Source organism: Solanum stenotomum, chromosome 10, assembly GCF_019186545.1.
Source record: "Solanum stenotomum isolate F172 chromosome 10, ASM1918654v1, whole genome shotgun sequence".
Classification (NCBI taxonomy): domain Eukaryota; kingdom Viridiplantae; phylum Streptophyta; class Magnoliopsida; order Solanales; family Solanaceae; genus Solanum; species Solanum stenotomum.
Window position 1 is genome coordinate 34,036,750 of NC_064291.1, and position 16,837 is coordinate 34,053,586.

Sequence of the window (16,837 nt, forward strand, 5' to 3'; positions counted from 1 at the left end):
TAGAGTTGAGCACGCTAAGCTAATTTGTGCAAACAAGAGAATTAACAAAGAATTTTTTATAATCACAAAACGTGACTTGATATAAATTTGAAACTCACAAAAGATGATACGTCTTGATTCAATATAAGAATGAAAAAAGACAATATTATATTGATATGGTGATTATTTTATATAAAAAATTAGACGAGATTGAGGTGTTTACATTATTTATTTTGCTCAAATTATTCCTTTTCTTCGTTTAAAAAAAGTTGTAATTAGCTTTTATTCGGATGATTTTTTTTAATATAAAAATAAGGTTTGTGTAGCCATAAAGTATTTGAATGATCATCCATCATAATATAAATAAGCTTTATTGTTGACGCTCTAAATAGTATAAGATTAAGATGTTTATACATTTTGTTGATTCTTTTAATTCAATTGTTCCTTTTATTTTTGTTAGCAATTGGTTTCAATTTTGTTTGGGATGAATTTTTGAAGAAGTAGATGAGTTTATATAGTTATGGATTATTTATTAGAATTGAAATGATAATTGATCTTAATATATATGAGACATATAATTGATCACAAATAGTTTGAAATTGAGGTGTTTATATGTTTGCTGATTGAGATGGGTTTTATTTGGTAATATGTGATTGATTGGATAGTAATTATTTTGACTGATATTGTGTTAGTGTTTAAGAATCTATTATTATATATTCGGTCAAACAAACTATAGAATATCAAGCTTCATCTAGCTTGCTACTGTGGGCGATGGAGGAACTGATATGTTTCTTGTTTAGCGGAAATTTATTTCTAACATCTTTTGTTTCAAAGAGAATATAGTAGTAATATTTTTATGTCAAACATATATTTTTATTTTTATTTCTTTTTCAGTTCCCAAGAAATTAAGAATTGTAGACAATTGATAAATATGAAACGTGTGAAATTTAACTGGTAGGGTAGAACAACTTGCCTATTCAAACTTACATTTTCTTGTGAGTATAATTATAACATTTTACCTTTGAATTTTCATTATACTATAGTTTGGCAGTATCAAGGCAACTCATTACTCATTTTAAATAAAGGTGAAAAAAATAGTGAACTCGTTTGTTAATATGACATTTATGTGTTACTTTCTTTCTGGTGAAGACCTTTGTCGTATATTTATTTTTATCTAATTTAGCAGGTTTATAGAATAATAGTGTATTGTTTTATCTACTTTTCCTTACTTCATTGTTAATTACGTTTCTCATATTTTTTGTTGGATATCTATCAAAGTCGAGAGACTATATACCGAAGGACTATCCTTAGCTAATTAATCTTCATTTTAATATTTTTGTGTGTTTTTATGTGTGCTTTTTTTTAATTTTATTTCTCAGTCACTTTTACTGTTTTACTTTCATAGAAAATTATTTAATAGGGCATTTGACGCTGATATTTGATGGAGAGACAGTATAACTGTTATATTTGTTTGAATTGGTTGGACCTTGATACTCTAAAATAATTAGAATACTAATATTTCATCCTCATTTCAAGGATAAAAGGTGATTTTGATAACAAAAAAAAAATGATTCAAAGCTATTGATTACAACATACAAGATGCATTTGTAAGTGTTTGATTTATAAATAGTATATATATCCACGTATAAAAACTTTCAACTATGTAAATATTCCACTTTAACATTCAATATATGATATTCACAATATATATAGAGTAACACATTTAGCAGCTACACTGTATTCAAGATAGTAATATTTTCATTTATTTCATCTAAAATAATATTTATATACAATTTGATCATTTATATTAATTATATTTAAATAAAAAAAATTAGACCATAAATAACATACTTATCTTGTAGTAGTATTAATTTTGATTTTAATGTATATATAAAGGGAGTGCATACACCAATGTGTAGTTATTAAATTAAATAGGGTAATTATATTTAAATAAAAAAAAATTAGACCATAAATAACATACTTATCTAGTAGTAGTATTAATTTTGATTTTAATGTATCTATAAAGGAAGTGCATACACCAATGTGTAGTTATTAAATTAAATAGGGTAGAATTGTAAATTCGTAGATTGCACTGGATAAGTCTTATCTTTAGACTGCTCTTCTCTGTTGCCAAACATTCCGATCAGATGACAATTACCATGTACACCCCTGCGCATGTTACCACCAGCATCTTAAATTCCCGGCTCCTCCGCTCTCCGCCACGACAAACATTGTCGCCGGCGAGATATCACCGCAATTTTAGCCTAACTTGCGCGTTATTACCGGAGACAAGGCGGGAAAGCAGACGATTGGTCAACATAGCCCTTGGAGTCTTGCTTCAATGGCTAGCTCTACCTAAAGGTGATTCCCTTCATTGTAGCAATGCTAACCTGCGCCACTGTTTAGTGCAGTGCGCCTTAGTAACTACATTTGTAATCATCTGCTCATGTATAAAGCCACTTTTGGCTGCCATAGGTTATCATACACGTGAGATAGTGATCGAAATTGGTATTTTATATGCAAAAATGAAATTGTCAGTTATATTCATTGCTCTCTGTGTGTCTACTTTTCTTGTCCTTCTGAAAATTTGTTTTGGATTAATGGAAAATATTACAAGCGACCTAAGAAAGTTGTGTTGGAACTTTTTTATTTGCAGATGCAGTAGGAGCTAGCCCTTTTGACAAGTATGTGAAAAGGTGAGCACAAAAGTTCTGGGAATTTGTAATAGGTTACATATATAATTTTTATATAGTTGAGGAAAATATGGCTAATTTTTAGAAGTGGATTCAGCTTATAAGCAGTGAAGTGCACATACACTTACTCATCGAAGTATATAATCTGTATGAAAATTTAAAGAAAGATCATGAAAATATGTATATATATTAAAAGGTGCACAGGAAGCATTTAAATCCTTGGCCCCCCTATACTATTATGCGCTCTTATAACTTATAAGTTGTGACCATAATATCAAGAGGTAGAATTAGGTTTGATTGCCACATCTATGTAGTTGAATGGGGAAGATATTGTATCATGTTTAGCTCTATTAATCTCCCTGGATTATTGTTTACCTGTTAAATCGTACATGTAAATTTATTTATTTTTGAGATAAAGGTAACTGTGTATTCACAAAAGGGTCATCATCAAATAAATGATGAGCATAGGTCACTTACAATCTCATCAGAGCATATCAAACTACCCTATGGGAGATTACAAATTACCTATGAAGTCATCAAAAAGTTCTATATCCCCCATCATATCTTGTTTACACCAAAAGTACAAAAGACTAAGACAATTCATTCTAATTTTCTGGATGTTGTTTCTCTTATCTAGAAAGCATCTTCCGTTCCTTTCGTACATGTAAATTTATATGAGGTCAAGAGAATGCATCTTGGTTTAACTCTTTTTTGGGCCGATTGTTAGCAATTTGGATAATGCCGGATTTACAAAACAAATCAAATGAAACGAAAGCGTAAAGGAGATAAAGCTGAGACTAAGATGTTGTTGGAGGGTTATGAATCCGAGACTGATAGTCTTTTGAATAGGTGATATCTTTGGGTGAATATGCTTCTAGGATAAGAACTGAATGGAACAATGGTAACTTGGAGCACAAGAAAACTGTGTATTGTTAGAATTCTGTATGAATTTACTAGTGGAGGAAACAAACCATCTATATGTTACAATAGTGAGGCATCATCCAATAAAAAAGCCCCATTCAATCCCTAAATTACTAAGATCAACGACCGTGGGCCACGTGGTGATGCCGTTAGGGGCGCCAACCATAATTTTTGTATTGCTCAGGTCCGTACAGGCTCATCTGCTCACCTCTCCTCTCTGACACTTTGTCCTCTTTGTCTCCTTGTCCACGTCTTGGGGTTGGTCCTTTGCCCTATCATCGGCGTGGTCTTTCTCTCATTCCCAAGGATATCTCTCTGATGGGTTGATCTTTTTGAAACTTCGTTTTTAGTTGTACCCTTTCGCCAAGTGTCCATTCCTCCACATGCCACGTGCATTAGTCAGTTTCACCCCAATACAGATTCTCATTCCACTTTCCAGTCTTGGTGTCAGGCATCGCCGGGAGGCGGAAGGAGAAAACTCACGCAAACCCTTATCACCCATTTTTCTTCAACATGAAAAGATGTTGGTCCCACCTCATTAAACCTTCTTGCCATGTGTTCGGCCTATCTACAACACATAGTCCCAAGCGACCTCAACAACCCTCTTCTGATGTCTATAAATTTGGGAGTTCCCTAAACCATTCAGTTTCTCCACGTTCTTCCTCCAACTCTTTATGAAATCCTTGGATCTATTACTCTCAATTTGTTTTGCTGTTCTTTGTTTTTGTTCCATCTTTTTCCTTTGACTGTTCCATGTCTTCGTCATCCTCAAGCTTTGCCACAGCTTCTTCTTTGAGGGGTGACTCGAAAAGGAAAAACAAAAAAAAGATGACTATACATTAAGATCCTTCAGTCCAACTTTCAATACTTTGAGCTTACTTCACAATTGAAACATTCTTGTATGAGTGTACCTTCTATTCCAAATAGTTGTTAAAATCCCTTCAAACTCAGGGTGCTCTAAAACAATTTTGAATAATCTGAAAGATTTTGGCCAGGAGGGCAGTCTTGTGTCCACTTGGATAAGGATTGGTGAGTGTTCAGATACTCCTGGACTCAAAAACTCAACCTCCATATGCCTCCACTGTCCACCTAAAGTTGCCCAATGCCCAGTCTAGTTTGGAGTATACTCTACTCCCATCTTGATGTCTATTGCTAAAAGTGAAGTGTCTCCCGGTTTGTCTTAAAGCCGTTAGCTGCAAAGTGTCAATGCAACCCTGAAAAGCTTGATTCTCTCCTGGCACAACATGGGATCCAGTTCTGTATTCAGTAGCCAAAGCATTGTTAAAGTCCCCACTTAGAAACCAAGCCTTCTAGATATCATTCCCAATTTGAATTAGGTCCCTCCACAACTCCTCTCTATTCTGACTTCCATTCTTGGCATAGACAATAGTTAGGTAGATTGAAAAAGTATCATTTGCATCAGAGACACTAGAATGAGTATATTGTTGATGAACAACAAATAGATGTTCAAGATGTAAGTTGTAATACTTTAGAAGGGGGACTACATATTTTGATGTAGTGTACCAGTGGATATATAGATTAACTGTTACCATTCTCAAAAAAAAATATTCCCAGACTTTTGCATGTTAGTTCTAGTTTCAATAACTCCCATTATTTCTATCTTTTCTTCTGCAGAAAGAGCTTCAACTCTTTCTCTTTCAAAGGTTGGCTAAGCCCTTGTATGTTCCATGTGGAGATAATTACTGAGGGAGATGGGTATCCCTCGGGTCTCCAGTGTGAGTGATCCCCTCATCTTGAAGAGCTTCATAGCCATTTGCAACCTTCACATTTCACATGCACCTCTATTTGTAGAACTTCAGGAGGCTGAACTGAGCTGAGATGGTGATATTGGCAGGTTCAGCTATCTTCCGTCTATCCACAACTAATGTACTAGTAGTTGGTTCATCCTGCTTTGCTACACCTTTTGTTTTCCAGTTATATCTAGGTTTTTTTAGGTTTTCTGTTCCTGCACCTCTTCTTGTTGACTTCCTAGGACTTAGGCTCTTCCTGTGCTTCCACTTCAGAATTCCAGCATGCTTCAACTTTGTGGCCAAATGTCATACACTCAGAACAAAATTTTGGATGCCAATCATACTCAATTATGAAAAGATCCAGTTGGTATCATTACTTCAATAGACTCCAAGAGTGGCCATTGATCAGCTTCAACTAGTACTCTAGCATATGAAATTCGTGCCATTGAAGCAGTGAAACTGTCAGTGAGAGGGGTTTCCCAGTGTCACTCGCAACCTTACTCAATGCTTCACTAGACCAATAGCCCACCGGAAGGCATGGTAACGTGATCCAAAGGGGGATTTTTTTTTGAACAGGTAACATTTTTGTGTATTAATAACAAACTACACAAAGGGTGTGTAGTCACCCATATTTACATCTAGATGAGAAAAAAAATAAGCTCCCTAATCTTCTCATTAGGAATCTAGTACATCAAAAATTGATTCTAACTCTTCCATTAAGCTATGTTTACGCCAAAAAAAGAAAAGCCTTAATCATGTTATCTTTAGTTTCTGTCTTCAAAACAAACTTGGTTTCTTTCTTCCCACACAATCCACCAAATGCAAGCTGGGAAATTTTCCATCTCTCTTTCTAATTGGAGGGATTGGTATCACTGTCCTAGCATTTCAGTACCTCAGATACTCTTCCCAGCATAGTCCAGCTAATGCCTCTCAAGTTAATGAAAATGTCACGACCCGGGAGCACCCCCTAGTTGTAACACGGCGTACACGACCCCGAGGGGGTCTAATACAAGCCTCATAACATTCTTGAACATAAGAACATAGGAAAATAGAGAAGAATTAAAAACTTTCCTTTACAATCGAAAAGACTTCCATTAAAAAGCTAGCGGAAGACTTTCTAGACATTGTACACTATGTCTCAAACCATCTAATACTATGAATACAACATTGGGAACTTGGCCCATACAAAAGCTTCAACATAAACTAAAAGACATAAAGGAACAAAGTGGGTATTGTCCTCGAAACTATGAGGACTCACCAAGTCTTCATCTTCAAGCACCTTGGAAACCTACTCCTCAAGCATAGAACACCAATATCTCCAAACCCTACACTTAGAAAGAGAAACTGAAGAATGGGGTTAGCACAATTAAGTACTAAATATGATGACCATGCAAAAACATGCTTAAAAAGGGACATTTGAATTGAAAGTCATGCTTTTATGCCATTTGGAAAAACTTCATGAACATTGATAGAAGAGGCATAATATAAGCCACAACCCATATACAAGTCACATTTTCGCACTTGAACAAGATCGGCATATAAACCTTTACCTTTACCTTAAGCCTTCACCTCAAGTAACCCTCAAGCTATACCTTGTGAATGTATGGATAATGTCCCATACCACCACCCACACTAAGGCACCACCTTAAGGTCACCATAAGTGAACTTACCATTCATCCTTTCCACTTTTACACAATAAAGCACATAAGAGACATAAACAATACATAAGTCGCATCATCACATTAAGACCAACATCTAAGACAACTCTAAGTCATACTTGTGCAATGTGCAAGTAGCATCCCATACTACTACCCACACTAAGTACTTCTTTGAAGTCACCATGGACAAGGCACATTCATATACAATAAATCAAGACAAGGAAGTAACTCATAATACAATCCAATCAGCTTGGCGAGCTACCACTTAGCTTGCCTTTTGGTCCAGCACCTAGGCCAAATATACAGTCCACTAGGCGATCACAAGAGCACAAGGACGACTCGCCCAATCCTTTGGGCGATCAAGTACTCCCATCGCAAAACAGCCCCTCAAAGAACAAGGTTTCTTTCGCTCAATCTTGCTAGTCTAGGCCCTTACTTGCACCCTAGGCTTCAACCTTGCCCCACTTAGGTTCTAAAACAGCCTAGACGTCAACCTAAAGTCACACTAACCCAAACATTAAGGCTCTAGTTCAATCTATCATTTTCCGAGTCGTTACAGAAAAATCTTCCACAACTGATCAGTCCAGCTGCAATGAAGAAAGAGATGAGAGATTGTCTCTGCTTCCTTACCACATAGAAAACACCATGAGCAAAGATTGACACCTCTCTTCATGAGTTTATCTTGTGTGAGTACAACTTCTCTAGCTAGTAACCTAGAGAAGCATGCAACTTTGTGGGGGATCTTAACCCTCCAGATGATCTTCCCAGTCCAAGTTTGAGGTTGTGAATACTCTGTATGCTGCTTTCACTGTAAATTTGTTCTGCTTATTCTTTAACCATATCAAGTAATCTGCCTCAATTGATGTTCCTTTGAGCTGTTCTAAAGTTCTGAAAAAGCTTGCTAGCCTATCAATTTCTCAATCATTTAAAGTCTTCTGAAACTCAAGTTCTCCTCCTCACCCCAAACCATTTCAATTGTTGAGTTTTGTTGTTTGTTGTTGATTGAGGGAGTATACGTCTGGATAGAGCTGCTTTAGGAGGCCTTGCTCTATCTATTTATCATTCCATAGATCTACTTTCCTTCCATTACCAATGCTGAACATGGTTTTTGTTAGCAATTTGGGCCACAAGTTCTTTATGGATTTTCAGAGACTAATTCCATAAGGACTATTGCTCACTTTGGTTGTCCATCTTCCATTCAAACCATATTTCTCCATGATAACCTTCTTCCATAATGGGTGGTCATCTGAGTTGAAGTTCCATATCTGCTTCATCATTAAACTCTGATTATGGATCTTCAAATTCTTAATTCCAGCACCTCCATTCTTCTTGCTGGTTAGACAAGACTCCCAATTGACAAGATGTATTTTATTCTTTTCTCTGTTCTCCTCCCAAAAGAAGTCCCTTCTTAAGGAATCCAACCTTTTCATAACACTGGCAGGGAATGGAAGTAGAGACATCATGTAGGAAGGCATTGCATCCAATACAAAGTTTATCAAGGTCAGCCTTCCTCCCATGGATAAGTATTGGTTTCTCCAATCTGCCGACTTTTTTTTCCATTTCTCCAACACTTGAGTCCATATATTTATTGACTTGCTTTTTGGCCCCAAATGTAATCCAAGATATGTTGTTGGAAGTTCCCCAATTCTACCTCCAAGAATGCTGGACAGTCTCCGAACCCACTTCATTAGATGGATAAATAGAACTTTTATCCAGTTGATGTGCACTAGAGATGACCTGAAATAAAATAAAAATCACCCTTAGCATCCTTCCTTGATTTATATCTGCTTCACAGAAAATCAAGGTATCATATTGTAAATGCGTGATCATCATGTTACTGTCTTCCCTGGATCTTACTTTGAACCCTCTGATCCAGTTGTTTGTTTAAGCTCTCTGTACCATGTTATTTAAACCCTCCATGCTAATGATGAACAAAAATGGGGATAGAGGATCCCCTTGCCTCAGACCACTTTGTGAAGTGAAGAAACCAACTGGAGAGCCATTGATAAGTACTGAAAACATAGTTGTACTTATGCATAAGTGGATCCATTTGATCCAAGTTTCTCCAAACCCCATCTTCCTAACCATCCCCAATAAGAAGTTCAAGTGATCAAAAGCCTTCTCAATGTATAACTTGCATAGGATACCAGGGGATTTAATATTGATCCTAGCATCAGTACATTCATTGGCAATTACAATGGTATCCAGTATCTGTCGGCCTTTGATGAAAGCCATTTTTTGTGCATCCACCAATTTGTGCTCTACTTTCTTCGGTCTCTCAGTCAAAAGCTTGGATGTAATTTTGTAAATGCTTCCTATCAAGCTGATAGGCCTAAAGTTTCTCAGATTTTTGGCCCCAATCTTCTTAGGTAATCCGGGTTAAACTCGAAATCGATACTCCAATTTTGTAGCACAAAAGGTTTGTTGAAGAATGTATAGGGACCAACTTACATAAGTTTCTCACAATCTTCGACAGTTCTAAACCGAAAAATATAGTATCCCTTATGCAACAAAATCGTAGGGTTTGGTCACAAACTTCCAAGCATTTATAATAAAATTTTCCATTGTTAACTCATATGGAGTGTCACCAATCACATACCCCCAATTAGTGCGGACTTCCAGTAAATTTCTTGCTCCTTAAAGGTCATCCTGCTCCATAGTAACAAAAACCTTACCATCCTTAGAGCTAGGAGGAACATAGGATAGCGTCTTAGTGTCTTATCTTGCTTCACGCTCCTATTGCCCTCATAATCTTTTTTCTCCGCCAGCGTCGGCTGGCCTGAAGTACAGCTTCAGAGAATTGTAGCTGGCGGGCTGCCAGTTGAGTACCGTTCGTTCCACCCCCCGTATGGCTCCAATTGGATAGAGGATGAAGAATCGGAGTCCTCTCCTTTATCCTCAACAATTGATTGAAATCTTACTGGGATGAAGCTTCCAAACTTTATTGATCGCAATCTACAACACTCCATCCTCCGGTGTGACCAATTTAGCTCTGATTGTGCCTCTGTACCAGAATGTAACTGTCTTTGTTCCCTTTGTCTCTTTGTCCATGTCATCGGGGTTGGTCCTTTGCCTTGTCTTCAGCACGATTCTTCTCTCTTTTCTGAGGATATCTCTCCGACAGGTTGATCTTCACAAAACTTACCTTTTAATTGTACCCTGTCGCCAAGTGTCCATTCCTCCGCATGCCACGTGCGTTAGTCAGTTTCAGTCCAATACAGTTATATGGTTTTCTTTAATAACAATAAATTTGATGATGTATTTAATGACTTGAGTTTGCACTTGGGTCTTTTTTTTAATTGAAATCGGTAGTTTGCACTAGGAATATTTTAGTGAAAATGAAAAAAAGAAGGTATCTTTTTAGTATGATAATGAAAGAGGCGAAGCATTGATAGTGATTTCGTTTAGTTCAAGCAAGTTTTCCCTGATTTCATTTATCCCGCAATTTGAATGAAGTTAATTCATTTCTTTCTTCCATGCCCCTCTCAATTCTCAAGTCAAATTTTCGAATCTTGGGCCTGCTTTGTGAAGTTAGCGAAACTAATTTCCCCAAGTGATGTTGACTATTTAAAATGTGCTAAGTTTTGGGTCCTAAGCGTTGTTGTCTGCTACCAAAGATGAAACTTGTATGTAAGGCAAAATTTTGTCCCCACATCAGAAAAAAACAGTTTCCGTTCTTTCCTCAACTGAATTACAGGATTGCTAACTTTTGTGTTTTCACAACTATTGGTATTCACGTCAGAACATAGGCTCAAATAGCTTGTATAACTTAGTGATGTCAGGAGACTCTGTTCCATAATGTTCTGCAATCTTCATTAACTTCCATCACCTGTCTGCCTAGCTTCACATCTGCCAATCTGCTTTACTTAGCTACCGTGATTGGTAAAATTATCTTTTGCTCAAGTCATTGTCCTATGTGCTTTCACTTAGTTTTATAAGCCTGTGATACTTTGTGATCTTTTTTAAGCTTTAAATTGAGTTGTCGTGTTCATTTTATTATTTTAATTTTTGATTTGATAACTAGGAAACAGCTTGATCCACTGGAGGCTTATGTACCAGCTGTGCTGCTAGCTGGGGTGCAGATTAAGGAATTAGGTGACACTCGTTTCCCACTTTCACTTATTTCGTTTCTTAACGTGAAAAACTTTTAAGAAAATATCCTCCATTCATGCTGCAATCAGTGTGTTTATTTAGATTGAGTATTTCAATGATCTTTAAAGCAATACAGAGATATCCTAGACTTAAAGGAGTAACAATGGATAGACACCCGAAGTTGGCACCACGGTCAGATAGACACCTTAAATGTGCCAGTGATCATTTGACACCTTCTCTTGATAGAAATTTGTATCATGAACATCTGTCTGTTAGATCACCCGCTTGAGACTCTCTTTGCTGATGTCAGATGGTTAAATGAAATGGTGATATGTGTAATCTTTTTTTTTTATAAAAATAGAAATAGAATAACTTATAAAATACAAAAACCATTTATTTACCTATACTATAAGATGGAGTTTACATGCCAAAGCAGGCAGTGGGTCAATGTCTACTTTGGCATGTAAGGTAGTTTGGTCATTTTAAATAAAATTAAATAACATGATTGGCTTAAAAACAAGTTAGAAACTTAAATGATAATGTCACTAAAACACAGGTGGTTACCGAATCTTGAAAGGGGTAACATTTGGCAGCTACTGAGATGCATTTGGTGGAGCTCAAATTCATTTAGGTGATTTCAAAAAAATTCTTGAGTTATTTGTTTGTATTTTTTTTTAATTTGTTATATATTTGAAAATTGCATAATATTATAAGAGGGAGTTTACATGCCAAAGTAGGCAGCAGGTCGACATGTCTGCTTTGGCATGTACAGTTAGCTGGGTCATTTTAAATAAAATTAAATAACATGATTGGCTATAAAACAAGATAGAAACTTAAATGATAATGACACTAAAACACATGTGGTTACATAATGTTGAAAGGGGTAACATTTGGCAGGTACTGAGACGCATTTGGTGGAGCTCAAATCCATTCAGGTGTTCTCAAAAGAATTCTTGACTTATTTGTTTGTATTTTTTTAAATTAGCTAAATATTTGAAAATTTCATAAAAAATATCATTAATCACTATAATTAGACTTATAATATTTAAAAGACATAAAAAATCGAATTGACTCTCGAATTCTATTAGTGCCACATAATTTGGAAAAGAGGAAGTAACATGTATTATTTGAAAATTAAGTTAAAAGTACTATAAATCCCAATAATTAATAATTTAAAAAATTTAAAAATCATAAAAAAAATTTAGTTGACTCTCCTAATTCCATCCATGCGGTATAAAATTGAGATAAATAGAGTAACACATATTGGGCATGTGTTTACACGGGCTCTCCAGTAAATATGAGAAAAACACTCTCTCTTGCTCCTCTCATTTCTTTCGTCAAAATGTTTCAGAACTGAACCTCTGATCCCCCTCCCCTTTTTCTTTCGCCACCTGTCCTTATCCTCACCCTCTTTTTCTTCGACCCCCCCCCCCCCTCCCCACCCCTCGACCTCCCACCCTTCCTCCTCCACACCTTCCACCTTTCCCTTCCCCCCTCCTCCTTCAACAAATCTCTCAAAACTGTTGCGGGTCAGAATCCATCTCTCTCAAAATTCTGAAATGTTGTTTTATTTAAATGGTACAATTATCAAATGTTCTCAGAGTTAATTGAGCACTCATGTTTTTTCCTAAATTTTGATATCGGAAACATTATGCACTCTTCAAATAAATTAGAGAGTTTAAGTTGTACTTCATGTGAAATTAGTTGGTTTTTGAGTCATTATGATTGAAGTCCATCCTGTGCACTGCTTCAGTATGTTGCAATGTTGGAGGAATTTACTCTTATTATACAAGATGTTGTCGGATCAGCTTATATTTTTTCAGTTGGTTGTGGTGGTTTATGGTGGAGGTGGGCAGAGGGTGGTGGAAAAAGTTGGAGTTAGAATAGGGTTACTTCCATAATGTGTTGCCTCTTTTCTGACACCCTGAAACCATATTGGCTTAAACTGTTCTTCTTCAAGAATTTGTGTTAGTGGTTGCAATTACATTGCTATCCTATCCCCTTACTTACCCCCTCCATCCAAAAATAAATTTAAAAAACCCAAAAACAATAGCCATCCTCTAATACTGGCCCAATTGGATCATGAGCACCTTATGAATCAGAGCAGATGTTGTTTATGGAGATCCCCCTTACCCCCTTATTTATTTGTAATGGTTATGGAAATTTTTTAAGTTTGATGCTCAAAACAACTAAAAGAGTGGTATGGCCTAGTGGTCAATGAAGTGAGTCGAGAACCATGAGGTCTCAGGTTCAAATATCAGTAGATACAAAAGCACTTGGTGATTTCTTCTCATCTGTTGTAGCTGGAGTAAATAGAGTTAGTTACCTGATACTTGTTGCTGGTGAGAGGGGACAAATATCCCATGGAGTTAGTCGAGGTGCGCACAAGCTGACCCAGCCTCCACGGTTATCAAAAAAGAAAAGAGAGCAGAAAGGTTGGGGTGGATCACTGGCTTTAAGGTTAAAGGAAATGGTGACAAAAAGGTGGCCATCTCTCATATTTGGCATGCTGATGACACACTGTTAGTGGGTGAGGCAAAGAAGGAACGATTTCTTCTTGTCAGAGAGATTTTTCGGCCTTTGAAGCTGTCACAGGTTTGAAAGCTTACCTCGCGAAGAGTCACCTGTTTAGTGTTGATATTGATAGTAATATTGAAGAGTTGGCTGAAATTGTGATGTAACGTTGAGAAATTCCTTGTTGTATATTTGGGACTTCCTCCGAGTGTTAAAAACAATGATCAAATGATAGTCAATGAGTTCTAGACATGTGCGAAGAAACTGATCCCCCAGGAAAAATAGTATTTATCTTTAGGTGGAAGGCTCACTCTAATCAACATAAAAAAGAGGGGATTGATAAAAAATCTCATCCTTTCCTGGAAGGCTGATGTGATTTGTTTCCAAGAGTCTAAAGCAAGGGGTTTGCCTTCTTGGTCGAGCTCATCGCACCGGGCTTGCCTAGTGCGGGTTACCTCTCCTATGTGGTTTGCAAGCTATTGCATAGGAGCGGGGGTTTTACCCTGTGCGCACCCAAAGGGTAGCGGCTGCGAATTTCCCTTGTCATAAAAAAAAATGGAGGGGGATATCAAGGAAATAGTAAGAGATTTATGGGGGATTAGATGGGTTAATTATACTCAACTGGAGGCAAGTGGTACTAGGGGAGGGATTATCCTAATGTGGGACAACAGAGTTTGGGAAGGGGAGATCAGCAGTATAGGCTCTTACTCTGTACCTGTAATCTACAACGATTACAGGTAAGAATCAGGACTTCGCTTGGTATCTTACTGGAGTATATGCATCAAATGACATAATGGAAAGGGAAGAGGCATGGTGGGAAATAGCATCAGCTAGGGGTCTGATTTCAAGTCCATGGGTTGTCTCTATAGATTTCAACACGGTTAGACATCCATTAGAAAAGAAGAACTGCAATAGAATTAACAAATCAATGACAGACTTCTCCGAGTTCATTGAAGACATGGAGTTGATAGACTTGGATTTAACATGTGGTCAATTCACCTGGAAACAGGGGGATAGATAGGCAGCTGCTGCTAGACTAGATAGATTCCTAGTTTCAGAAGGATGGGACACACATTTAGGAATATAAGACAACTCATTATTCTTAGAGTGACCTCAGATCACACAACGCTGATGCTACAATGTGGTGACTATGAACTCGATAAATCTTATTTCAAGTTTGAGAATTGGTAGCTTTAAACTGAAGATTTTGGTGACAAAGTGAAGAACTGGTGGGAGTCTTTCCACTGCACAGGAAGGCCTGACTATATCTTGGCTTTCAAACTGAAAGTTATGAAGGAGAAATTAAAGGAATAGAGTAAAATAGTCAAGGGTAATATGGAATTACAGAAACAGAACATACCAAACTAGTTAGCATAATTGGAGGAGATCCAAGAACAGAGGATTTTGACAGAAGAAGAAATAACCAAGAGGCTAGCTTTATCAATGGAATTTGAAGATATTGATAGGCATGAGGAGACTGCTTGGAGGCAAATATCCTGGGCACTATGGGGCTAAAACAAGGAGATAGATAATACCAATTTTTTCACAGGACAACCAATGCACACAGGAGAATAAATACCATTGATATAAACTAATAGGAAGAGGAGAAACTTTGACGGACCCAATCAACATCAAGAAAGAAATAATCTCTTTCTATGAGTTCTCTACTCAGAGACAGGAATGGAGACCACACTTTGATAGGAGGAACTGTCCCACGGTCACTGCAAAAGACAACCTGATGTTGATGGCCCCCTTTGAACCACAACAGATTTTGGACTGTGTCAAATTATATGAGAGACAAAGCTCTAGGACCAGATGGTTATACTCTTCCACCAATGTTGGGCAGTGATTAGTTCAGATGTAGTAGTTGTAGTACAAAACTTTTCATAATGTAGGTTTCTTTCAGAAGAGATATAATGCTATATTTGTAGCTCAATTCCAAAGAAAGTGGGTGCTATTGAATCAACTGATTCCACGCCAATCAACTTGATTGGGAGTGTCTACAAGTTCATTTCCATAATCTCAGCAGAAAGCTTGAAAAAAGTAACCCACAACTTGGTGTTGGATGGCCTTCATCAAAGGAAGACAAATCATGAATGCTACTACGATGGCAAATGAATGTGTTGAAGGAATACAGAGGAGCAATTTGCCAGAAATCCTATGCAAACTAGATATCCAGAAAACTTTTGACCATCTTAACTGGAACTACTGTCTTGAACTATTGCAGAAGATGGGCTTTGGTTCCAAGTGGATAAGGTGGATCAAACATTGAATCAACATAGTCAAATTCTCAGTATTGGTCAACAGAGCCCCGGTTTCTTCTCTTCCTACATAGGCTTGAGATAAGGAGATCCTTGTCTCCTTTCCTCTTAATCCTAGCTATGGAAGGCATAAGCAATATGGTATAGACTGCAAAATTAAATGGATGGGTCAAAGGTTCCCAAGCAATTCCCAGTACAATGAACGACTTAGAAATCATCCACCGACACCCTGGTTTTCTGTGAGGCTTCCAAAGAACAAATTCTATTATTGAAAGTGATTGTCATCCTTTCTGAATCCATATAGGTTTACACATTAATTGAAAAAAGAGCTACATTTATCGTATCAATGAAGTGGCTGATATTCAATCCTTGGCTGATATTTTAGGAGAGACATGAACTCTTCCTACTAAATACCTGGGTATGCCTCTTGGTGCAAAGAGAAAATATGAGAGATATGGAATGAGGTGTAGAAAAATGTGAAAGAAGACTAACCAACTGGAGAAGTCAATATATCTCTATGGGAGGAAGATTGACTTTGAACAACAACATGCTTGATGCTTTACCCACATATATGATGTCTATCTTTCCTGCCCCTATCTATGTGATAGAAAAGATAGATGCCTTAAGGAGGAATTTCTTCTGGCAAGGCAATGATGACAAGAAGAAAATCCATCTTGGGTAACTTTGACAAAAAACGAGAAGAAAGGGGGAATGGGAGTCAGGAACAGGTTGATGCACAATAGACATTTGATTATGAAGTGGTTGTGGAGATTGAATATAGATGACAACCAACTTTGGAAACAAGTTACTAAAGCTAACTATGGAGAAGAGGGGTTATGGACAACAAAGGAAGTGACTACTCCCTATGGATGCAACATCTGGAGATCTATCTGAAACCTTTGGCCAATTTTCCAACAAAGAATAGGCTTCAAAATTGGGAATGGAATGAAAATTTCCTGTTGGAATGA

General features: G+C 37.0%; 1 protein-coding gene across 1 annotated transcript in view; it reads left to right on the top strand.

Moving 5' to 3' along the window:
* Positions 1-2,054: 2,054 nt before the first annotated feature.
* Positions 2,055-16,837, top strand: part of LOC125841950 (uncharacterized) — a 29,833-nt gene continuing 15,050 nt past the window's right edge. Inside the window, exons 1-3 of the mRNA XM_049521138.1 lie at positions 2,055-2,340; positions 2,636-2,675; positions 11,027-11,097. Of these exons, the coding sequence (XP_049377095.1) occupies positions 2,127-2,340; positions 2,636-2,675; positions 11,027-11,097 (325 nt within the window). The 5' untranslated portion in view covers positions 2,055-2,126. The remainder of the gene's footprint in view (positions 2,341-2,635; positions 2,676-11,026; positions 11,098-16,837) is intronic.